The 25,002-nt window shown below is 33.7% G+C and overlaps 1 protein-coding gene across 1 annotated transcript; it reads left to right on the top strand.

Moving 5' to 3' along the window:
• The first annotated feature begins 525 nt into the window (after positions 1 to 525).
• On the top strand, positions 526 to 23,942 carry LOC136025094 (uncharacterized). Its single transcript, XM_065700817.1, has 9 exons — positions 526 to 709; positions 9,019 to 9,189; positions 10,576 to 10,711; positions 16,380 to 16,510; positions 17,433 to 17,603; positions 18,504 to 18,643; positions 19,928 to 20,027; positions 20,257 to 20,427; positions 23,707 to 23,942. The coding sequence occupies exons 1-9, from the start codon at positions 577 to 579 to the stop codon at positions 23,838 to 23,840; spliced, it is 1,287 nt and encodes a 428-aa protein (XP_065556889.1). The 5' UTR covers positions 526 to 576; the 3' UTR covers positions 23,841 to 23,942.
• Positions 23,943 to 25,002: the final 1,060 nt, after the last annotated feature.

Here is a 25,002-nt window from a genome sequence, read left to right as displayed (position 1 = left end):
ACAGTTTGTAGATGGGAGCTTAAAACCTCTATAATAGTGTTATCTGGTGTGGTAAAAATGATGGGGCAATTTTTAGCTTGATTGTCTTCTCTCTTAGGGCTGTTTTCCCGTTTTTTTTTTCAAAAATCATAACATATTTTCTCAAGCTCATAGCTTTTGATGGGTAGCTCTAGACTGTTTGAATTTTATATGTATTTGGAAACACCATAAAAATACATTGTTTTGATGTATATGTTTTCTTTTAACACTTCTTTTTTTTTCTTGATTTCTATTAGTCAAGGTCGCTCATTACTAACAGTTCTTTAACAAGAACTGTTTGATCTTTGCAACTTCTTAAGTTTTTTTAAATAGGGCAAAAAAAAACTTTACGTAATTCTGCTGTGGTAGCTTTCAGCCTAAATAAGAATTGATTAACCTAAAAATGTCTTAGCTAATATTAAATAGTTTCCTCGTTCATACTAAATTGGATCACAGGGAAATATTTAAATAAGGAAAAAGGTAAATGGTTTTTTAAAGAGGTAATTTAGCATTCAGTTTCAATTAGTCAAGGTCTGTCTCACAAGTTGTACTAGAAACATGAAAAACTTATTTCTGATAGTTTTATTTGTATTTGGCACTCATGCTACGGGTAGATTCAACTTGTTTGATTTTTCCAATTTCTTCGGAATAAATAGTCCTACTACAACACCGCCATCAACTAACTTAAAATGTAAGTATTTCTGACTTATATTTCTTTGTTTTTGGGGAATATGAAAAAAATGTGAGTTATTACGGAGGATGACAAGTTAGCACATTAGCATACGAAGCACTTTTTCCTAACCCGTACCAATATTACAAAATTTGTTAATGAAAGTTTTCGTCATAAGTTTATTACGTAGCTTAGTTTATAAAAAATTATTCTCTTTTATAAAATACTCGATCACAGAACTATGTCTCAACGTAAAATTTGATATAGCTCCAGCCAAAACAAACTTGAAGCGAGATTTTTACTTTTCCTTGTGCTAAATTTTGTCTCTAGTAGTAATCTTTTGAGTATGAAAACACTTTAAAAAACCAAGTTTCGGGGTTCTGGGAAGAATCGTTGGCAACAGGTGTTTTTTGTGCAATAGACGTGCTTTCGAGAACAAGCCGTTTATGGCTTATCTTAAAAGTGACTCTCCTGAACTCTATCTACTTCAATTATTAACGCCCCATTTGTTGGCAGAATAAATTATATCCTCGAAAAGATTGGTTGATGAAGGTAAGAAAGTCTGCTCGAGGGAACAGTTTTACTTTAATATTTAATTTAAATAACTTTTTTCTAAAAAGGGTGCTTTTTAAAGAAAAAGAGTCACATTAAACCAAAGACGGTAAAAATTAAGTCTAATTGAAATGAACACAAATCACTGTCAAAGAATAAAGAAGAGCCAAAAGAACAAAAACCACGTGAATAATCAAGTCAAGCGTAAAACGAACAGGAACTACAACAAAAATGAATACGCCTTAAGTCTTCTAAAGGTCAAGGTGTCCTATGCGCTTTATTGAAAACAATTTTTATTTCGATTGAGTATGTTGTTATTTGTCATAGCTCCAGAAAAAAAAAAGAAGATAATCACCAAAACTGTCAAGACTACTGAAAAAAAAATAATGAAAGTAGACTGATTGTTTGATATATATTGACATAAATAGTGGAAGTCTCAGTAATTTTGGATTGTGTTAACGTTGCAAAACCGAAAAATTTTAGAATACACTTCGTTTTCAGTAAACCAATAAAGGATGCTCTGACCTTTAGAAGGCTTGGTGAGCGTAAGCCTACTCTTGTTTGTGGTAGTTTCTGTCCATTTTAAGTTTTAATTGATAATTAACTATAATTTCTGTTCCTTTACAGTCTTATTTATTCATTGACTGTGATTTCTGTTCGTTTCAATTCTTAATTGATATTAGACTTTCTTTCCGTTCGTCTTTGGTTCAATGCAAACTCTTCACTTTTCTTTGGAATTTCTTTTCTTTTGAAAAGAGATTGACTGAGTTAAATTTTGTGCTTTTTTTTTTTTTTTTTTTTTTATTGGCGATTAAAAGGAATATTTATTAAGCTTTTTGTGCTTTTCTGTTAAAGAATTAAGATTTTGGCTTGTTATTCACGTTTTAAACGAAACTTTGCAACAAACTTTATTAACAAAACTGGATGGAGTCCTCAATTATGCCAATTTTTGGGTCTTCTAGAGGATTGAAGCCATCCTGACTCCCTTCATGTTACAACCTTGAATATAGACAGATAACGATCGACCATTTCACTATAAGAATCTCATTGTGCTATTTTGTAACGGCTTGTTTGTTTAATTAAATGTATTTTGAGATCGTTTATTAAAAAGATTTCTGATTTTTTTTTTTTAAATGAAAACACGACAAAAGAAGTAATGCATCCTATTTTGTTTCGGGTTAAGGATCCTTTGGCTCCAAAACTTTAATTTAGGTGTCTTTATGGCCTGATCCTTTAAGCAGCTAACTTACATCCTTAGCCGTACTTCAAATATTACTGGTACCCTTTTTGACATCCGTTTAACACGTGTTGAAAATTTCAGGTTAATACCCTTAGTCATTCCTCAAGTATTGCAGGTACGCCCTTTTGTCATAATGATGTACGTAATGATGTTTTGCTTTAGTTCAACATCCTGCTCAGTATACCTTATAATTTTCAACATATACCCCTAGCCATTCCCGAGACATTGCAGATATGTACTTTTGGCCACCTGGATGGATACAATGTCTTTGATTTAGTTTGATATCCCCCTTAACATTTAGTCTATCATCTCACTTCAACTTGCCTTGAAAGTTTCAAGTTAAGACGCTTATCTGCTTCTGGCAAATTGAAGATACGTCTTTTTGACAATCTGGATGCGCATAGTTTCTTTGTTAGGTTGTCCTCGTTGGTTGAGGGGAAAGAGGTGGCTAAAAGGGTGAGGTAGGGGGACTTTTTGCCTTAAAATCCCTGTTTACTCTTAAAAAGGATGCAAAAACTTTCAATTCCCAATTGAATGAGCCCCATCCAAATTTTATACGACTACTCTTACATACGAATACGAAGTGCCATGGGGTAAAGATAAAAAGCCATATCCCTCTTTACGAAGGCTAACTAAATATCCGAGAATAGACAGCTCTACGGACGCCACCTCTAATGATTTGTCACTATCATATTGATTTTTATTTCTGGCCTAGTAATATTTTCTGCGCCGTGATTTTTAGTGATTCTTTTAAAAATTCCGTGATATTTTGTTTTATAAACATCAATCAATGGACTACCTAAGACTATCTCAATCCAATTACTCTGAAAAAATCCAACAAATGTTCCTCAGCCTTTTAAAGTGCATTGGCCTTCTCACAAAAAAAACCTTAACTTTTTGAAAATTTTCTTTTTTTCTATGATATTTCGAACAACTTTATCACTGTTTAAGACATATTCTCAAAATATTTTGCCTGTCTACCTTTAACAGTTTCAACTTTAACATTCCAGAAAGCTGGTTCACCTCAATTTTTTAGTGTGCAAATGCAATTTCGATGCTTTCAGCTGTATTTTGCCGATTCTCTGCAATTTTATCCATAGTCTCAATTTCACATCTCCGTAATTAATGCCATAATGCATTCTCTACTTCCCTTACTTTTCTCTGATTCTCGTATGATATATCACTCAGAAACCCCTTGTATAAAGCCCTGCTTTCTTCTATCATACTTGCAACATCTTTACTAATATTTCTATCTGCGTCTCCAACCGAACTACGACAGACGTCTTCAGCTACGTCACAAACTATTTTCCTAAAATTATTCAATCGATCTGCTACATTGTTTTTCCTAATTACACTAAAATTATTCCTTCAATTTAGTGATTTTTTTTTCTCAAGGTTCTGATTATTTCATTTTTGATCTGGCAGCAACACTTGCCAGCTCGGATGCAACGATATTAGGCTCACAACCTCGGGGTCAGTTTTATATTCTGATCATTAGGTTTCCTTTTTTTATAATATGTTCCGTTTTGAGGAGAAGTTGCAGTTGTAATAAGAAATTAATATTAGAGTTTTTTACGTGCGATACGATAGGTAATGATTAAAAGGGAGGTGAGGACCATTTCCTCTCCCGTATGAGTATTTTCAAAAGTAATTGTCTCAATAAGTCTAATTGGTTTTATTTCATTGCTGATGGATCGAATTGAACTACCAGAGACAATTTTGCCTCTGAATAGAGGGGGAGACAAGGTGACTTAAAATTTTGTGTGGGGGGGGACAATTTTCCTTTGATCTTCACGAAAGATTATACACTACACTTTTATGTATCCCTCTTTTGACAGGCTCTTTAGCCAGTTATGAAATAAATATAAGAAAATGATAAAGAAAGGGTTGCTGAACGGGATTTTATTGGAATTGACTTTGTTTTTTTTCTTTTTCAATTCCTAAGTATTGTGGTGATTAATGAAACCGGCACGTATAACCTTGAAAATCACCATGTCACCCTTTTTTAATCATTTCCTATCATTTTCAAATTTTCGTGTGTTGAAACAATTTTTCTATATTTTTTCGCAAAATAGTATGTAAGGGTTTCAAAGCTTGGCAATTGCAAATGACCCTCTATCCTCTTTCAGGAAGTGTAAGGGAGCAGTAACGCAAATAATTTACAGAAATTTATCTTCGTTTCAAATTTGGCTTCATTACTCATTTTAGTATCAATTCGAGTTGGATTCTTTCATTGAAATTTGTGCGATTTTCAAATATGCAATAATCATTAAGTCTAAAAATTGCCAGTCAAAAACTATTAGCCAACATTTTATACATTTTCTGAAAAATTGGTAAAACTGCCCCAAAAAGAGTAAAATCCATATGAATTGTATTGCCAGATCTAATAAGCCCGAAAATTCTTAAGCTAAGTTTTCGAGTCACTATCTTCAAAAATCAAGAATTTCAGATTTTGAGTTTTTTACGGAGTTTTGTAGGTTTTGAACGAGATAAAATATTCCCCCTTCTGTACCCTTGGCAATACCCAAGAAGGGTATTGCCAAGGGTACGGAAATTGGAGAAGCCTCCCATTTTGTTAAACTTTTGTATGTTTCAGTATCAAATATATGCTTAGTTACTATTCCATGCACAGGCAAGTATTCTTGTGGAGGGCCTCGTGCGTGTTTCCCGACATTCTACGTTGTCACCGCATGTTTTTGTATTTTGTCCATGTAATTTGCCTATTTCGATTTTTCTTTTTATTTGTTTTTGCACATAGCAAACGATTTATATACCTACCACCAGGGTTGTATCCAGGTTTTTCGTTCATTGGAAGGGTTGCGAGTGGCCTCGTAAGATAATGGTATTTTTTGCAATTTTAGTTTTGGTTCTCACCGCCACTTGTCTTCTAAGCACAGAAAATTTGAGGCTTTTCTCGATGTCTTGACGTCCAAAACGACCTTAAATTAGAAGTAGTGTCTTTATATAATATGTTTTTTTTTTTATTGAACCTTTAACTTTAGCCTCGGCTTATCTTTCTATTACACAAAAATAAATTTTCAGTCACAACTTTTGGATTTGAATTTTCTGGTAGAAATTGCCATTTTAAAAGAAAAAATTAGTCTTTACTATTAAACGAGAAATAATTACATTCGTATATATATATATATATATATATATATATATATATATATATATATATATATATATATATATATATATATATATATATATATATATATATATATATATATATATACTATATTATACATATATTAATACCTGCCACGTGCACTCGGCACGCGCCAGGCTTATATATATGGGTTCTCATCTTCACTTGTCTTCTAAGCGTAGACAATTTGAGCCTTTTCTTGATGTTTTGACGTCCAAATGGACCCTAAATTAGAAGTAGTGTTTTTATATAATACGTTTTTTTATTGGACCTTTAACTTTTGCCTCGGCTTGTCTTTTGTAATTATGAAAGACATATCGCCGAACTTTTGTTTCTTTTAATTGTTCAGGTGGTGGGACAAAAACTTCTTCTTTTGCCTCGGCTTGTCTTTTGTCGTTATAAAAACCCTATCGCCCGACTTTTGTTTCTTTTAATTTTTCAGGTGGTGTGACAAAAACTTCTTTTTCTTCCAGCGATTTATCTAGTCTATCTTTTTGATTTTCAAATGTATGGTAGGCATTGATGACCTTATTCATGTCAAAATCCAAACCTAATGATCATCGTTAGCATTTTCAATTTGTTTGGTTCGTTTTACCTCAGCTTGTCTATGTCAAAATTTAAAACCTTCTTATCATTGCTATCATTTTTAATTTGTTTGGCTCAGTTTACCTCGGCTTGTCTTTCGTCATTATGAAATACATATCACCGAACCTTTGTTTTTGTAATAAAGGTATGATAGCCATTGATGAGCTTATGCATGTCAAAATCCCAAAGCCAATCATTGTCGCTATCATTATCAATTTTGACACATTATGATTATCGCTGTCCAGGTTGATTTTCTCTGACTCGCTAACATGTTTGATGTCGCATGTCTTAACCGCCTGTATCTTATCTCTTCATTTTTAATTTTGACACGTTTTTGGATTTTGATTACTTCAGACAATTTAGTAATGGCTTTTACTTTAGCTGCCCGTATTGGTGTTTTTGCAAATGATGGTCCAGGCTGTTGATTTTCACATCTTATCACGTTTCATATTTCAGGGGTTGGTTCCAGAGAATTATCATTTATAGTAACTGCAACTAAAAATTTTCATCTTTGGGGCCTTCCAACAGACATTACATTATATAAATGACTGATTAGTTGGAAATCAACAATTTTATTTGTTGAAAATCAACTTATATGGTATGATATCGTATAAGAAAATGCTTATATGATGTCATAAGAAATGATTATATGTTGTACTAACATAGTACATGATGCCATTTGTATATATATACAAATGTTTTGTATTGTGCACGTCACCTGACTCTTCAGTCGTTACTACTTAATTTCTACTGACTAAGGAGCTTGTATCCATTCCAGACATGTCGTTTTCATATGGATTGGGCTTAAATAAAGGGAAATGCGCCAAGGGAGTTTGTTCTGGTTCCAGGCTTATCAGGGCTGGTTTCAACAAACAATGCCTGCCTTCAGGCTGAAGCAGGAAAGTCTAGCAATATGAAAAAGTGGGCCAGTTCTGGATATACAATTTCGTCATTACTTCAAGAATGTGATTTTTAGTCCTTTTTATTCCTTCTTAGGTAAATTAAATAAAAAAAACAAGTTTTTTCAACTGAAAGTAAGGAGCGACATTAAAACTTAAAACGAACAGAAATTACTTCGTATATGAAAGGGGCTGCTTCCTCATCAACGCCCCGCTCTTTACGCTAAAGTTTGACTCTTTCTCTCAACTCTTCTTTTTAAAACAGTAAAAAACTTTAGCGTAAAGAGCGGGGCGTTGATGAGGAAGCAGCCCCTTTCATATACGAAGTAATTTCTGTTCGTTTTAAGTTTTAATGTCGCTCCTTACTTTCAGTTGAAAAAACTTGTTTTTTTTATTTAATTTCTGAACGTTTTTGAATCAATGCATGTTTTGATTTTGGCTCTCCGCAGAGAAATAATTAAAACGAAATTTGCATTTTTTTTTTTTTTTTTTTTTTTTTGGCTAAATGGCTTTCTCATAATTTTGATCGAAAGATTCTGAGAAAAAAAGAGCGGGGGAGGAAGCCTGGTTGCCCTCCAATTTTTTGGTTAATAAAAAAGGCAACTAGAACTTGTAATTTTTTACGAATCCTTTTATTAATAAAAGATACACGTAACTTATAAACTAGCTTACGTAAAGAATTTTTTATTCTCCTGTTTTTATTACACACATGAGAGGTTCGCCCCCTCGTCAGTACCTCTCTCTTTACACTAAATCTTAAATTTCGGCCCAATTCATTAAGAATGACCCCTGAATCACAAAAGCCGTAGAATAAATAGTTGACATTACTAAAAATACTTTAGCGTAAAGAGCGAGGTATTAGGAGGAGGTGAGCCCCTCATATGGGTAATAATTTCTGTTCGTTTTAAGTTTTAATGCTGCCCCTTACTTCCAGCAGAAAAAAACTTTTTCCTATTTATTTTTTCATTGTTTTTTTCAAAATAATGCTAGTAAATCCTGCGCTCCCTTCATGGAAATTTTCTTCCCCCATGACAAATTCCTCGATGGAAAGTTCCCCCAGTATATCTCCCTCTTTTCAACCCCTCCTCCCAACCAAAAAATCCTCCTGAAAACACCTGTACACTTCCCAATAACCATTACTAAATGTAAGCACTGGTCAAAGTTTGTAAGTTGTAGCCCCTCCCACGGGGACTGTGGAGGAGTAAGTCGTCCCCAAAGACATAGTTATAAGGTTTTTCGACTACGCTGAATAAAATGGCTATCTCAGAATTTTGATCCGTTGACTTTGGGAAAATAATTAGCGTGGGAGGGGGCCTAGGTGCCCTCCAATTTTTTGGTCACTTAAAAAGGGCACTAGAAATTTTCATTTCCGTTAGAATGAGCCCTCTCGCAACATTCTAGGACAACTGGGTCGATACGATCACCCCTGGGAAAAAAAAAAAAAAAAAAACAAACAAATAAACACGCATCCGTGATCTGCCTTCTGGCAAAAAATACAAAATTCCACATTTTTGTAGATAGGAGCTTGAAACATCTACAGTAGGGTTCTCTGATACGCTGAATCTGATGGTGTAATTTAAGATTCTATTCGTTAAGATTCTATGACTTTTAGGGGGTGTTTCCCCCTATTTTCTAAAATAACACAAATTTTCCCAGGCTCGTAACTTTTGGTGCGTAAGACTAAACTTGATGAAACTTATATATTTAAAATCAGCATTAAAATGCGATTCTTATGATGTAGCTATTGTTATCAAAATTCTATTTTTTAGAGTTTTGGTTTCTATTGAGCCGGGTCGCTCCTTACTACAGTTCGTTACCACGAACTGTTTGATAGTAAGCAATGTTAGTAAGCAATAGTTAGGTAAATTATTTTTTTGAACTTTAATTGTATTTTATTTTTCAGATGTTGGTGGATTGAAGAAACTTGGGTTGGTAAATGTTGTTGGATTCAACAACAATGAGTGTCTAGCAAAAGATGGTGGAAGGGGAAAATGTACAACTGCACCAATGTGCAAGGAACTTGGAGGAATTCCGTCTGGAACATGTGCTGACGGTTATGGAATATGTTGTATAGGTACCCTAAACATTTGTTTTGTTTCGGATTTTCTCTTTCTTTATTCATCAACCTAGACTTGTATCCGGATTGGGATTTTCAGGTCTGTGCTACTCCCCCCCCCCTCCAAAAGAAATACATCAAAATTGTAAAGAACGTCCTACTAAGTTAATTATTGTAGCGTTTAATTTGTTTCATACGATCCAAGCCGCAATGGGTATTACTATTTTTTTTATTTTTTTTTTACTTTTGCCAGGTTTCAGCCTTTTCTTCCTTTTCTTGATTACAAATTCAAGGTGTCAGGCTTCTAAAAACTTAGTGGCCTAATATCCCACGAGTTGACTCTTTACTTACTATAGGTTGTCTCTCTAGAATCAATTATTTTGAACTTTATTTTAGAGGAATCAGCTAAAATTACCCAATCGCTGCTACACATCCCGTAGAAACCCCCATTTTGGATTCTCCGGAACTGTACTACTTGGGTTTTTGGAGTCCCTACAAAAACTAGGAATCCATATTTAGTAATAAGTGTCATCCATGCCTGATAAAGAGGGATAACCCGAGCGAAATGGTAACAGGCTGTTAGAACGAAGAATCGTACGCCACTTTTTCTTGCATGATGATGGAATTCGATGAGATGTATGCCTCAAGAGAGGTCTGACAAGAAATAAATTCCAAACAGACAAAGTTTTTCAACTCTCTTGGTGGTTTCATCCTTGAAGATAAAGTCGAGATGTCGACAGGAGACATGATTAGCAGCTTCGTAATCTTTTATGCATTGAAATTGACCTTTGTAGTCATCGAGTCACACTTCTATTTCTGGAAGATCCAATTTTGGGGATAATGACACTTTTGCAGTATTCATGGATAGCTGTATGTGCCCTGATATCGCCATACAAATAGTGTAGAGACCCGGAAAATTTTTGGTCTAAGGATACTACCCTGAGGAGCTCCAGCCTTTACTAAATATTCACTGGTGCTAAGCCCATCGAGAAGTACATGAAGAGTACAATTTCCAAGACAAATACCGAGAACCTCTGCTAGACGACCACAAATCTCTGATACCCTGAGGTTTACTTTCCAGATGAATAGCAAACTAACTATTGCATCTTCAATAAGTTGCTTCTCTGAAGGAAGAACTTTAAGGATCAGTTCCAGTCCTGAGCTTTGGTTGAAATATCCGTCCAATAGAATTTGCTGATTGATGCACCGATGTCAGTTTAGGCTGCAGCAAGACGTACGATGTAAATTCATGCTCGTCTCATGTTCGGATTTTATAACGTAGAGTTCTGCTTAATATAGTGTCTCACTTTCCTTTTTTCGTCCAGGATCTTTTCCCTTTCCTTTATAAACGTAAACATAATACTCGCCAGTTCTATAATATACATCTGACACATTATTTTCTAGTTCAAAGGACATGCCAAGGCTCAATTAACACAAACAGTACATATTTCGTGAATCCTGGCTATCCAAATTCATTTGGTTCTACAGGTCAGTGCACAGTGACTTTAAACCGAGAGAGGCCGAATATCTGCCAAATAAGGTATAGAAATCATAATTTATTTCTATTTTTTTCTTTTTTGTCGTTAACCTTATGAAACGTATTTGTGCAAGCATGCTCAAATTAAAAAAAGAAAATATTGGAGTTCAGTCATTTTATCTGCAACATTTCAATTGTTTTTATACATTTTTTTTGGTTTCCTTAAATACGACGCTGTATTAGGGCTTATGTCTTGACCCCACCCTCAACAATCGAAATTTGCATTCATCTACTCGCTTTTGAGAACCTAATAGCTAAAAAAAAAAGACATAAATACGTTTTTCCATAAATGAAATCGCTTCTTAAATGTAACTGTAAAAACTGTAAAATATCATCCAAAATTCATGTAAACCACTTATTTTTGATGAAACCATTCTTTCTATGTTTTTTGTTTTGTTTTAATTGTTATTCTGTCGTAAATAAATTGCATTACAATTTTCTATGGAAACCCACTGGTTCATCTTTCAAATTTCAAAACTTCTATGAAATTTTGACCTATTGCAACTCAAATGTTGTTCTTTGATTCAAAATTTTACATTTTAACACTCACTTGACTGTTTAAAAAACCTCAGTCACAAAAAAATGCAAATGGCCTTTAATTTTGTTCTTATATTCTTTTGATTTTACAAAACAATTGTTCGTGAATTCTATGACATAAAGGAATGACATTGATTCTTTTCGTAAGAAGTTACTCAACTTTTATTAGCATCGTTTATCATTAAATAAAGATCATTCTAGTGATCTTGTGACCATAATAAACATGGAACAGTGGCTTATCGTGGATTTTGAGACCTTTCATGAGTTCACTCAAGTAATTCACTATCCTTGAGTAGAGATCTGAACTTCTTTTTTTCTTTTTTTTTCGATTATCAATATTTCAAACAATCAGTAAAGTTTGAAACAATATTTTGAAAAGTCACTAAAATTTTCAGAAATTTAAATCGATTCATGCTGATGTACAATGCTGGGGGTTTTAGTGATGCTTTGCTTGCAGTGATGCATGCAGCTAAAGTAAATTTTGCATTCAGAACATTAATTTGAAAACTCCAGAGAATATTGTGGAGGGTGTTGAATGTTAAGACACTATGACCATCCAGGTTGTCAAAAGGGCTTATCTGCAATATGTGATATCTGATGAACTGCAAAGAATATTGAGTTGAAAGTTTCAGAGGATATTGAGGGGTCGTGTTGTCCTAAATCTAAAGACACTAGTTTATCAGGGCTGTCAAAAGTGCGTATCTGGGCATATCTATATTGATTTCAGGAACGGCTTCAGGTATTACGTTGAAACTTGCATGGACTTCTATGGAGAATTTTAAATGAAATTGATAACCTATTTATTTATTTTATAACCCATAAAAAATACAAGGTGTGACGATGGAGCATAACAAAAAGAAAAAAAGAAAAAAAAACGTAAACAGGAGCAAATACGTACAGACTAAAAATCGACAAAACGAAACATATAAAAATAATAGCAAACCAGCAAAAATAAGGAAACTATCTTAAAAAAATCCTTCCAGGGGTGGTTTGACGGATAATCTGTAAGCTCGGAAAAAAGCTTATCTGTAGCATCAAGGGGATCTGTCAAGCTGTATCTCTCTCGCAGTCTACCATTCCTAGTCCAAGGAGGAACCCGAATAAGAAACTTTAAATATTTAAAATATGCCCTTCTGATTTCTATTTTATAGGATTGGTTATAAATGTCCCAAAGAGGAACCATGCATAGAGCATGAGGGAGAGAAACATCATTCCTCTCCCTCATGCAAGGTGGTATTTACCAAGATTTAGCTGTGATCCAGCTGTACCAGCATATGCATTACGGATCTTACGTCCGGTTTGGACAATAAGTAATTTCCGAGATGACTTTAGGGATGTACTAATAGGTAAACAGAGGTGCACAAGCTTCTGCAGGGGTGCGACATCTAAATCACTCAAATTTAGGCTACTCTATCAGGGGGTTTCAAAACGGTTAAAATTGAACAATAGCACTTGAGACATAGCTGCATTTAAAAAAAACCAATCTCATTATAATTCTTAGCAATCTCGCTAAATTTTTTTCCAAAATAAACATAGCCCTACTTAGGTTAAGAACGTCATCCTCATAATATAAAATAGACACACTAACAGCGTTCAATATACAGCAAGGCGATAAATCCCCTTGGGCTCTTAGGGTCGCGTTGTTATAAATATTAGGAAAGGTAATAGCCCCTTGTTTAATTCCAAGATTCACACAAAGTTCTGAAGGAAGCAGCAAAGATCCAATCTGTAAACAAACTCGGAGGTATCTATACATACAAGAAAGAGGTTGAACTACATCAACAGATACCCCCCTTTTTAATAACCTAAGCATAGCCTGAGAATGAATTAGAGATCCGAAAGTAATACTAATGTCATATGCGCCAATAGCCAAAGAGCTACCTGACCTTTCGGCATCCTTTAATATTGTACATAAGCTCCTTAAAGCGTGGTAGTGACCGAGACGCGGTTGAAACCCAAACTGAAAAGGAGGCATGACACACTGTTGTCAAATATGTTAAATAATCAATAGCTCAAAAATATTCAAAAACACACTAGAAACTGTAATGGGCCCATAAGAAAAACATTGAAAAAGTGATTTCCCTTTTTTCGAAATCGGAGTTACAACACCAACACATAAGCAATCGGGCACAACTCCTACTGTAAAAATCATATGGAACGCCTGGATGCACTATATGTATCCAGGCTGTGAAAACAGCATATCTTCAATATCTCAAAAACAACTAAGGGCCATTAAGTTGAAAATTCCAGAAAATTATGTGGAGGGTGTGACACTTTAAGACGCCATGACCATCCCGGTTGTCAAAAGGGCGTATCTACAATAGCTCAGAGAAGACTAAGATTATAAACTTGAAACTTCCAGGAAATTTCGATGGAATGTTACATTAAATCAAAAGACACCATCTGTATCCAGATTGTTAAAATACCATGGGGGATGTTGAACCTAATTAAAAGTAACTAAGTGCATCCCAATTGTCAAAATGCCTGTGTGCAATATCTCAGGAACGGCTAATAGTAGCGTACTTAGTTGAAACTTTCAAAGACTATTGATGGGGTTGGTAAAAGAGTTTAAAGGCCCATAAATAAAGAGAGCAGCGTAATTCCTTTGTTACATATTTATTCTCTTATTCCCTTTCTATTCATGTATAATCTTTTGAACGTTCTCCCAGGTGGAGTCTTTCGAACATATTATCTGTAAATAACTTCTGAATTGGAATTTTAGTTCAAGAAGCGTTCCGAACCTTGATTTCAAGTTGAACAAAATTTATTAATGATTATATTGAATGCAATCAGAAACTGTTTTCAAGTCACCTTATGTGACTTAACAATTTAAATAAAAATCTGGTATTCCAATTTTTCACCATATTACCTGAAAAACTGGAGGAAAATTCAATATATTAACCAATAATTACACTTTGGCAATCACAAATACACAGAAATTAATTTTTTTTAAATTCCGAAAAGAAGCTTTTGAAAGAACTGCAAAAATTAAAATTTAAGACGAGCAGAAATAAAGTTATGTTATTCAAGCTTAAAATGACCTGAAATCATCGTCAAGGAATATTTGAAACCCAAAATCAACACATAATAAAGTAAATAATCACTTTAAACATGAAGATAACAGGTCCTGATGGAGGTGAACAATTATATCCTAAAACGAGTAAAAATTGAAACGAATACTCAAGCTCAACTTAAAATAAACAGAAATTGTTACAAACAGGATTTGGACTGCTACAACCCCCTCCTCTCGCCTAACCGTAAACCTTCTAAAGTATATTATGTCATTCGCACTTTACGGAAAGCAATATACTTTTTAAACATGATTTTTATAATTATAATAGCGGAAAAATAAAAAAAGTTACTATTAAATAAAATCTTAAATTTTGAATTGCTGAGATTTCCATGAGTTAACATTATTATATTAAATATTCAGTTTGTTTTTACTAGTTCTTTGCAGTCATCTTGATTTTTGCAGTGACTATTTTTTTCGACAATGTTTGTAAAAATTAAAGCATACTTTTAAAAACATATAATTTTCAATCAAACACGAAAGACACAATTGAATTTGGAAGATTCCAGGCTAGGCAGGGGAGGAGGGTAGTAGTCAATCTACTCTTCGCTGTTCGTTTTTAAGTGTGATTCGAGTATTCAGGCTAAGTTTTACCGATTTAGCGCTTTAATTATTCTTATATATGAGAACATGTTACCTCTATATTTGATGTTATTAAATAAAAAAAAAATTTTTTTAGCTGAAAGTAAGGAGCGACATTAAAACTTAAAACGAACAGAAATTACTCCGTATATGAAATGTGTTGTCCCCTCCGCAATCCCTCGCTCTTTACGCTAAAGCTTTTAATTGTTTTAAAAAGTAGAATTGTGGCAAAGAGTCAAACTTTAGCGTAAAGAGCGAGGGATTGCGGAGGGTACAACCCATTTCTGTTCATTCTGTAATTTGAGTAATGGAATAATTTCTGTTCATTTTAAGTTTTAATTTCGCTCCTTACTTTCAGCTAAAAAAATTAGTTTTTTTTATTTAATTTCTGAACGATTTTGAATTAATGCATGTTTGGTTTTGGCTCTCCGCACATAAATTATTAAAATGAAATTTTAATTATTAAAATTAAAAAGGACACTAGAATTTTTCATTTCCGTTAGAATGAGCGCTCTTGCGACATTCTAGGACCACTTGGTCGATACGATGACCCCTGGGGAAAAAAACAAATAAACACGCACCCGTGATTTGTCTTCTGGCAAAAAATACAAAATTCCACATTTTTGTAGATAGGAGCTTGAAATATCTACAGTAGGGTTCACTGATACGCTGAATCTGATGGTGTAATTTTCGTTAAGATTCTATGACTTTTAGGGGGTGTTTCCCCCTATTTTCTAAAATAACACAAATTTCTCAGGCTCGTAATTTTTGGTGCGTAAGACTAAACTTGATGAAACTTATATATTTAAAATCAGCATTAAGATGCGATTCGTTTGATGTAACTATTGATGTCAAAATTCAATTTTTTAGAGTTTTGGTTACTATTGAGCCGGGTCGCTCCTTACTACAGTTCGTTACCACGAACTGTTTGATTATTCATTTTAACTTCTCTTTGTTTTGGGTTTTAATATTCTCTGGCAGTAATTTCTGGTCGTTTAAGGTTTGAATTATTATAGGACTTATTAGGATGAATTATTATAGAATTATTATTTCTACTCGTCTTAAGTTTCAATTTGGCTCTTCGCTTTTCTTAGTGAATCTAAGACAAGTAAACTTCAATCGTTTCATAACCACTCGATGACACTCATTTATTTATCGCAATATTATAACTGTTTGATTTGCTAGATTTGATTTCTTTTTAGTTTAAAAAAGTTATGCATTAAAAAAATCGAGTTTATGGTTCAGAATGCCTTCTTTTTTTCAACTTTTTACACTACGAAATATCAGCAGAACATAAGTAGACGTATTCTAGGACCCATAGTTTTTTTTATAATAGTCTTTCATATTATTTAAACGAAAACCCATTTTTGTTGATTTATAGTTCAAAATTATTAGTGTCCACGACTTTATTAGATTGACATTGCTTATATATTTCCCACATTTGAAGCAAGAAATAACACTAATTACTTATGAACTTCACAGATTGGATTTTGAAGTGTTTTCATTAGCTCAGCCAGATGTCTCTGAACATCGCTGCGTATTTGACAGATTTGAAGTTTCTGGAACAGTCAATCAAATCCCAGCAATATGTGGAGATAACCCCGGGCAGCATAGTAAGTCATTTGCTAATTTTTTTTATTCGAAAACTCAAACTGAATAAGAATGAACAAGCTTTTTTCTTGTTGACGGATACAAACAGAATCATACTCGGCTCCAACCAAAGGATTGTCTATTACAAAACGAAAATATTTACTTTTGGTTCTATTTTGGTGAACTTTCATCACATGTTCTATTTTAATTACTTGAAAATAGATTTGTTTGAGTATATATAATACAATTGAATAGTAAGCTATGTACCAAATCTACTGATGCTATGGTTTCATGTTTTTTTTCCTTGCAATTGTTCTCTTGTCCCTAGCACTCGTCATAGAATTTAACCAGTTTCTCAAACTATTGCCGCAATATTATAAATTAATTAACTTCGATTTTGCATGTACAGAGCTATTATAAGCAGCAGCTTTATATGGCGCAGCGGATTTTTTGCAGTATTGTAAATCTGAAAAAAAATTTATTATGGAAAAAAAACTTTTCAGTGTTTTATTCACTGAGTGATTTGGAAGTGCTCTCGAGTAGTGCAATTCCAATTTGACTTCTAATGTATCTCATGTTTAGCCTTGGTGTAATTCCTTCTCTCTTTCTCTGTCTCCTTTTATTTTACCAGCCCTTTTTAAACGGTTGGTCTGTTCCAGCTCTCTTTAGCCTCGTCATAAATCATTATGTTAATTGTCCGTTGCAGTAAATCAATAATCTTTTGTCGGCTTCAAAGATGCATTTAATATTTGTAACATAAATACGTGTAAATTTTTTCTGTCAAAGTTTTCATTTTAATTTTGGTTTAATTTTAGTCAAGATAACGAAATTTTTAATGAAGGAATCTTTGTTTTTACTAATCTGAATAGACATTACCAAATTCCCTATTTCCATAATCTATCAAAATTCTATGTTTGTCAATTTTAAATAACTATATCATTTTAGTGTACCTTCACATTGGTTTTGGTGAGAAACCAGCTCAAATTAACATTCTGACCTCTCAACCTCTTGGACTCACATTCCCACCTTCCAGAAATTGGAGAATCTTTACGACTCAAATACCTTGTGATTATACAAATGCTGGACTTCTGACGGATAAAGGAGCTCAACTTCAAGGTATACTTAAATTAGCAAGACAATTTATTTCTCCTTACTTTTTTTTTCTTTGCACTTATGGTAAACTTTGCCTAGTTGGATTTCAAACTTTCCTGCGTACAGCTTAGACACAGGCAAGGATAGCTAAGGCTCTATTCCGGGAGAGATACATTGATAGCTATGAAGGCGCGGGGGTACCAATTGGGAGTGGGGGCTTGGTCAATTGGGGCAATTACTCCCCCCCCCATCTCCTTATTATATTTAAGACTGTAACTGAGAATACATTTTTTGGAATTTTCATCGAATTTTTTGGGAGGGGGGTGGGTCATTTTCCTTAGGAAAAATTACCCTCCCCCTCCAAGACTTTGTAAAATGCAAGCCCCTTTATATTTTTGAAATTAAAATCACTGTGTGAAGGGGCCTGTTTAGCCACTACTCCACCAAATAACCTATTATTGCATATTAATTTTAGTTTATTTTTATGTGGGGAGGGCATAATTATGGTAAATTAATAATAACAAAAATAATACAATGAAGTCTTATTGACCCTTTACTATAGGCAACACTAGAGCGTCACTTACTCATTTGGTCTATTTCGTAGCATTTTTGTTCAGAAATTGTGACGAATTGTTTCATTCCATTGGCTTTCTGTTAATTTTGTTAATGTAAAAGGCCAGTTAAATCTCATTAAAAAAAAACAGAGGTCTGGTCATTTTGTTATCTCTTAGAACATCTGACTGATATTTTGAGGTACCCATTTTGCAGTTTCTCCGTGGCTGCTCAATTTTGTGTATGGAGGATTTTTCATGAGGTGGGGTTATTTTCTAGGAAGAATTTTATACGAGGGGGGCTGGCCCGACCTGAAACTATGCACTTGGAGCTTGAATAGTTTCTTTATTGCTGACATTTAATTCATTCTAGCACCACCTGGCTGTCTTCAGTACTATACAGGATTTTCAGGAAGGATCAAATCATTCAACTTCAATTTTGACACACTGTCCCCCACTTCATCAAGGCAATTATCCAACCAGCAATACACCATATGTGTCAGACAAGAATCAGTAAGTACAATTTTCTTCTTAGGAAACAGTATTAACAAGGATATTTAATGGATTTAAGTTTATTTCTTCCATTAACGATAATGTCTCTACGCATTAAGTTACACAAAACTTTACATTTCTGTATACACAAAGAATACGTTATTTTTTTCGCTCAGGTCTTCAATTTTTCAAGTTTTCATTTTATTTTGTAGCTACATTCCAAAAAAAAAGAAAAAAAACGTCCAGCTGCATTATTCTTAAACGATGGTGTCATCAAGTATTACTAGCACGCTTATTCTCTAGATAAGAGAAACACACCAAAATACAAATTTACAAAAGAAATATTGTTCTACTTTTGATTGTTGGAAATCTTTTTGTGTCACTGTAGTGCATAGATAGATGATGTTTAAATTATGTTGGATCCCTTCTAGGAAAGAAATCGAGACTTTTTCTTCAGGTTAATACCCAGTTATTTAATGTGGGGATGATGGTCTACTACCTTTCAAACAGAAACATTGCATTCTTGAAACTACATTCTTCAGACTACTAAATGCATTTTCTATTCTTTTTTTAATTATTTATTTATTATTACTACAACGCAGAAATCTTTCGTTTGTCTTGCAATTGATGAACATGTATGGGTGGTTCTGATTCAAATTTGATGTCTAGGTTTCGAAATCTTTCGATTACAAGCATCAAGGTGATTTTTATTAAATTAGAAGAAAAAATGGGTAAATTTGTTGAATTCTGTAGGGCAATCAGAAAAGCAAAAATTAAGAATCACAGTACTTCCTGGAAAGTACAGTATAACTGAACTGGCAGTCCCAGTCATATTCAAAAAATTTTCCGATCATTACAAACAGTAGGGATACAAATCTAAATTTCATCAAAATGGGGCTGAAAGGGTGTGCTTGTTGGGGCAGGGGGAATCATCATGTTCAAACGGATTTAGGCTGATTTTCTTGGGGTCTCAGCTCTCATTGACAAGGATCGCTCAAATATATTCCTTTATGTAAAAAGAGGTCGAAGCATAACTTGATACTGAATCTATGAATTTCTGTAGAAATTTGGAATGGTTGAGCCTTGAAAATTCGGGTTCTGAGACGATCACCCTTGAGTTGAGGTTAGCGTTTGGGTTCACATAAAAATTATATTTTTTTGTATTTACATGAACAGTCTGACTTTGTTGTTCTAAAAATTATTATGTAAACTAAACTTCTATCGTGTCTTAAGTGTTAAATTTGTTTTCTTACTATCTTTATTTATAACTTTTATTTCTAAAGTTGTGAGCTCTTCTCTTTGCAGGGGTACTGTGGAATTAGGTATCGAGTTTGTCAAGATCCAGTAAATGCACCTCCTGGACTTGGATTTTCCCTAGGACCAAATACAGTCCCGGCAGTATCAGGTCAGTTTTATTTGAATTTTTAAAACGACGTTTTTTAAGTCTGCTTTCATTTTTTTTTCTCTCTTTCGACTTCTTGCTAGCAAGGCAAACTATTGTGAAATTTATTCTCGTTCTGGCTACAGTTTTATAGATGGCACATATTGTAGATTTTCACACTTGCATTTTTTTTTTTCTCGCTTCATGCTGCCTTGTTTTACTTATAACACTATTTAAAGTCCAAATATTTTAGCTACAGATGGAGGATGTGTATCTGACTACATCACGATCCCGTGTGCAAGTGATACTTATGGATCCCCAATAAACCTGAACAACGGTGGTAATCCAAGTGTTTGTGCCCAAAGACTCTGTGGGCAGATATTTAGCTCTGTGGCAGGAAGAGCAATACCTTCTGATGTTTATAGTAAGTTCACTTGTTTTTTTTAAGACCAAAGATTAATTTTTGTTTTACACACAATACGGACAAACAAAATATTTAAATAGAGGCAACAGAAAGCTATATTCGGATCGAAGACTAATCTATTATCAAAATAAACTTGTTGATCCACCAAAAGACAAAAACTAAATAAAACAAAGAAGAAAGGAAAAAATAAATTAAAAAACATGACAAATTAGAGCAAGAGAGGGACAAGGGAGACTACCCTGTCGCGGTAAATTCATAATATATAATGCAAACAACAATTATAGAATAAGAAGTACCTGCCATCAAGGGTAAATAATATATTCTGTCAACTATTTCCTCGAAAGGTCAGCTATTCTGATTTCTAAATATATTATTTACTTTAAGCCTACTGGCTGTAGAAGGGGTTTAAAATCTCAATGATAATCTAGCTCTTTCACAATTTACTCAGGGGAGTCTATATGGTCCCAGACGAGCCACAGTAGGAACGAGCGAACGAGAGGGGATAGCAAGAATTTGCGGATAACGAAAATATTTGCTGGAGACTGAATATCATAATGCCAAAGTGATAACTGTAGATCTTTAAGTCGGCTAGGGTTTCGTATATTAAGAAATAAGAAGAGAGCTTCTGTTTCTGAAAGATTCTTCTGCAAAAATAACTGCTAGGTAATTTGTATTGGATAGACAATTAGAGAGACCATTTATGTAAATTAAAAATTGAAACTGTCCTAATGTAGATCCCTGGGGTACACCAATATCACCTTAGAGAATTAGGCAAAGACAGATTGTCTGGAACTTCTACTTCGATTTCATGATTTTGTGAGCATGATTTAACTAAATCAATTGCTTTTCCACGAATTCATTAATTTTTTATAAAAAAAAAAATTTGTAAAGTATGCTTGATACATGATTACCATTATTCAATGAACCATTAATTTTAAGCAAAAGCATTGCAATTGCTTGTTCCAATTTTACTATTGTTATTGCTACAATTGAGACAAAATGTATTAAGAGAAAAACGAGTAATTTTTTTAAATTGTCAATGCAAAATTAATTATAAAAGTTCAAATATTTGGGCTTCACATCCGGAACCTTTTATCAAAGAAAGAAAAAAAAAGTCCTAAATATTCGAAATTTTATTGTTATTTTTATCCTAAAAAGTTTTAATTTTCGTTGTCCTTGTCTTATCAAAAAAATTTCCCCGTTTTGAAGATAATTTTGCTTCAATTTTAAATAGAAATGTAGTAAGATACTACTTTTTGCTATTACTACTATTATCCAATATTTGTGGTGCCACAAGTTTTGATCTTGGTATTCATACTTCCTCGTAATTACTATTCAAATGGGAAATTAGCACACAATACAGACCTGATTTTGCTAATGGACCCTGACCAAGGGTGATGTCTTTTTAAACAGGAATAGGGGTGCATATTTAATAGCAAATTGGTTGAAACCTAACTGGTTAAAAATTGTAGATTCTTTATGACCTTCTGCTAAACATTTTGACACGTAATTTGAAAGCTTCCTTTGAACCCGATGCAGAAAATCGGCAAAGATCATTTGATGTATAAGGCCATGCCATTCAGGTATGTCCATTGAGGTTTAACGTACCATTGGGGTTCAATTACACATTTTGATGGTGAAAAGATTATGAGATTGTAGATATGCTTAGAACTAATTGCTGGATTCAATTTAGTATGATGTTTTGCTATACTTATTAAATTGTTGTAAGATTCATCAAATCATTGATCATGATGATAAAAATGGATGACGAGAAGTACCTGGTAAACAAAACGAAAAGTACATTTTCTTCCGGGGTAATATTCATAACAACAGGGGAAATTATTTTCTAGAGAAGTGCATTGTCAATCATGAAATAGCTTTTAACAGTCCATTCTGCAACAGTTATGAAGATCCAATTACTTTTTTCAATTGATAAATATTTAAATTACTGTCGAATATACTAATTGAAACCTGATAAGCAGAAAAAAGAAATCAGGAAAGTTTTCTTTTTTTGGCACCACAAAAAGTTACAATTTTTTAAGTCTAACATTCAGAGCTTCGGGTAGTCATGACATGTTGAAACTATTTTAGGATGGCTTTCTGCGGTAAGATTACTTTTTATGGCCATTCCTATGGCATTTACCTGACTTTATATGACCTTTGCTTTCATTTGATTCGTTAGAAATTTTTACTTTCACATGTTGTAAGAAAAAAAAAAATTTAAACTTCTTAGTGAATTTGAATACAAACATTTTTCTTACTTTTTTTGCTGTAATTCAATTATCATCTGCATTATTCTACTTTTTGAATGGAAAACGATCATTTATGGCTTCTAATTAAAATTAACTAGACCTACGTTGCCCGGGCAACGTGAAGTTTTGCGGCAACCTTTGTCCGGCTTCGCCGACTGCAGTGTTGCGAAAGCAACACTTTGGTTTTGTCTCTTCGCTATCGATCAGTAATCACATGATCAAAGGCTATTCCTCAGCGTTGAAAAAACAACGACAAAATAGAACAACGACAAAAAAGAAGGGACTAAATTGACTTTGCAGCCAGTTGAACTTTATCCTTTTCAATCGTAGACATCGTGACGGATAAAAACTTGGAACAATATCTTATATAATCTAGTTGGTATTAGAAAGCTTCTGCAAATTTCTCTATTTATTACTCAAAGAAGATAAATTTGCTGTGGGGCCGGTTAAATGCCATACATCTTAAATTTCAAAGTGGTGCCTGCCTGCTTTCCTGCTAGAACGGAACTTTCCACTCGAAAGCAGAAACATGGTTTGATGAAACGAAAGTTTGGCTGCACAACTTCAGATACTCCTCTCTGACATAGACTATATAACTCCACTTCACTTCGCACACCATAGGCTCTGGCTCGTGGACAAGCAAAAACCATTTTTTTTTTTGCCCCAGGCAAGAGTTCTATGGAGCTTTCCAAAATGTAATGTCATATTCATCAAACCGGCCTGAGGTCCACACTTTCCGTAAAAACCGCACAGGTTAGACCCTTACCAGTCTCCAGGAACAAGCTGAGATCGGCGGCATAGGGAAAAAAAACGGGACAAAACCAAAGTGTTGCTCTCGCACCACAATAATGTATTAAAAGTACTACTGAAAATGAAATACATACTTTTCCCTTTTTTGCGACTTGAGGTAACTCTATTTGGTGTACATTTATCATATGTAGTGCAATAAATAATGGTAGTTCTACCTTTTCCATCTTCTCAAAAGTTTTTTTTCTCATTTGCTCTTATTATTATATTTTCTTTTAAGGCACTTCTTCTCCATTTGAGATCAGATACTACACTGACAATGTTGAAGCCTCCGCGGGTGAGCAAGGAAATCTTGGCTTCTGCTTAAACTACAAGCAACAGATGTGTAGTTCTACATCGAACCAAATTCCATAGACGTGCTATTGTCTTTGTCATCGTGTTTTGTTTTTGTTTATTTTTTTTTTGTTATTTAAGATATTACTTAATTTATTTAGATAATAGACAGTATTATTTTTATCTGATGGTTCTATTGTGTCAGCTTTTACTGGTATATTAAAGACCATTTCTTACTACTCCCTAGAGTGAGAATGCTACCAAAAATTATTCGCTCTATTGCTACTTGGAAATGATTGCTCGGGTAAGCCCTGGGTTTTACTGGTAAGAAAAGATATTCAGGCAATTTTAGTTAGTGCGAAACTAATTTCAAATTTATGGCGAAGAACCTGATCAGGAAACGAATCGATCACTATCGACTGAGAGGATTGAGTTGAGACTTTCAGGGTATGTTGAAACTAGGTAAAGAACTTAAAATATTATGTTTAAGAAAAGGGAAAAGAGTACCAAAGTTTTTTTTTACTCCCTATTATTGGATCGTCCTTCTTGAAACAAAAAGACTGGTAATATTTTTCTTAAGGCTTGAGACTTAGGTCAGTAAACTATTGGGTCAAGGGGAATCTTATACGCAGAAAACTTGGAAATTTTTTTCACCCGGAAATTGAACCCATTTTCTTACAATCAGCTAGGATTCCTAATTCTTTCGCTCACCCCAGTTACTTGGCTTCTTTGTTCATTTCTTTTTTCTGATCTTCTCAGAAAAGAATAATGAAATATTTGGGACGCACAAAAGTGAACCTAATATCTTTTCTCTCCGGTTAGGTTGAAAATGACGCTCCTAAGTTTCTTCATCAGGTTATTGATCATAAATTTGAAACTAGTTTTTGCTGTATTGGTTCATGACATTTAATGATGATCCCATCCTCTTTTGCGTTTGATTGGCATGTAACTTACAGGGCATAAAGACAGGGTTAGTTTAACGTCAATGAAAATAAAAATCTTTAGAAGATTTTTTGTTTACATGTGTATTCAAATGGTGGGATTTAGTGCAAAAAATTTCTGGTAGATCTAATACAAACCACATTTAGTCTTTCTGTATTGGTCTGCTTTCTTTGGTTCATTCCAGTAGTCTCTATTGTTATGATGATTTTTTAAAACCATAAAAGGTCTAGGAAGTTATTTCTTTACTCCCGTTTGCGGTAAATTTTATTTCTTTTTTTTAACTTTGACATTAATATTCACT

The sequence above is a fragment of the Artemia franciscana genome, chromosome 3 (genome assembly GCF_032884065.1).
Source record: "Artemia franciscana chromosome 3, ASM3288406v1, whole genome shotgun sequence".
Taxonomy (NCBI): Eukaryota; Metazoa; Arthropoda; class Branchiopoda; order Anostraca; family Artemiidae; genus Artemia; species Artemia franciscana.
Note: the sequence above shows the minus strand (reverse complement) of the source record. Positions and strands in the feature narration are given on the sequence as shown.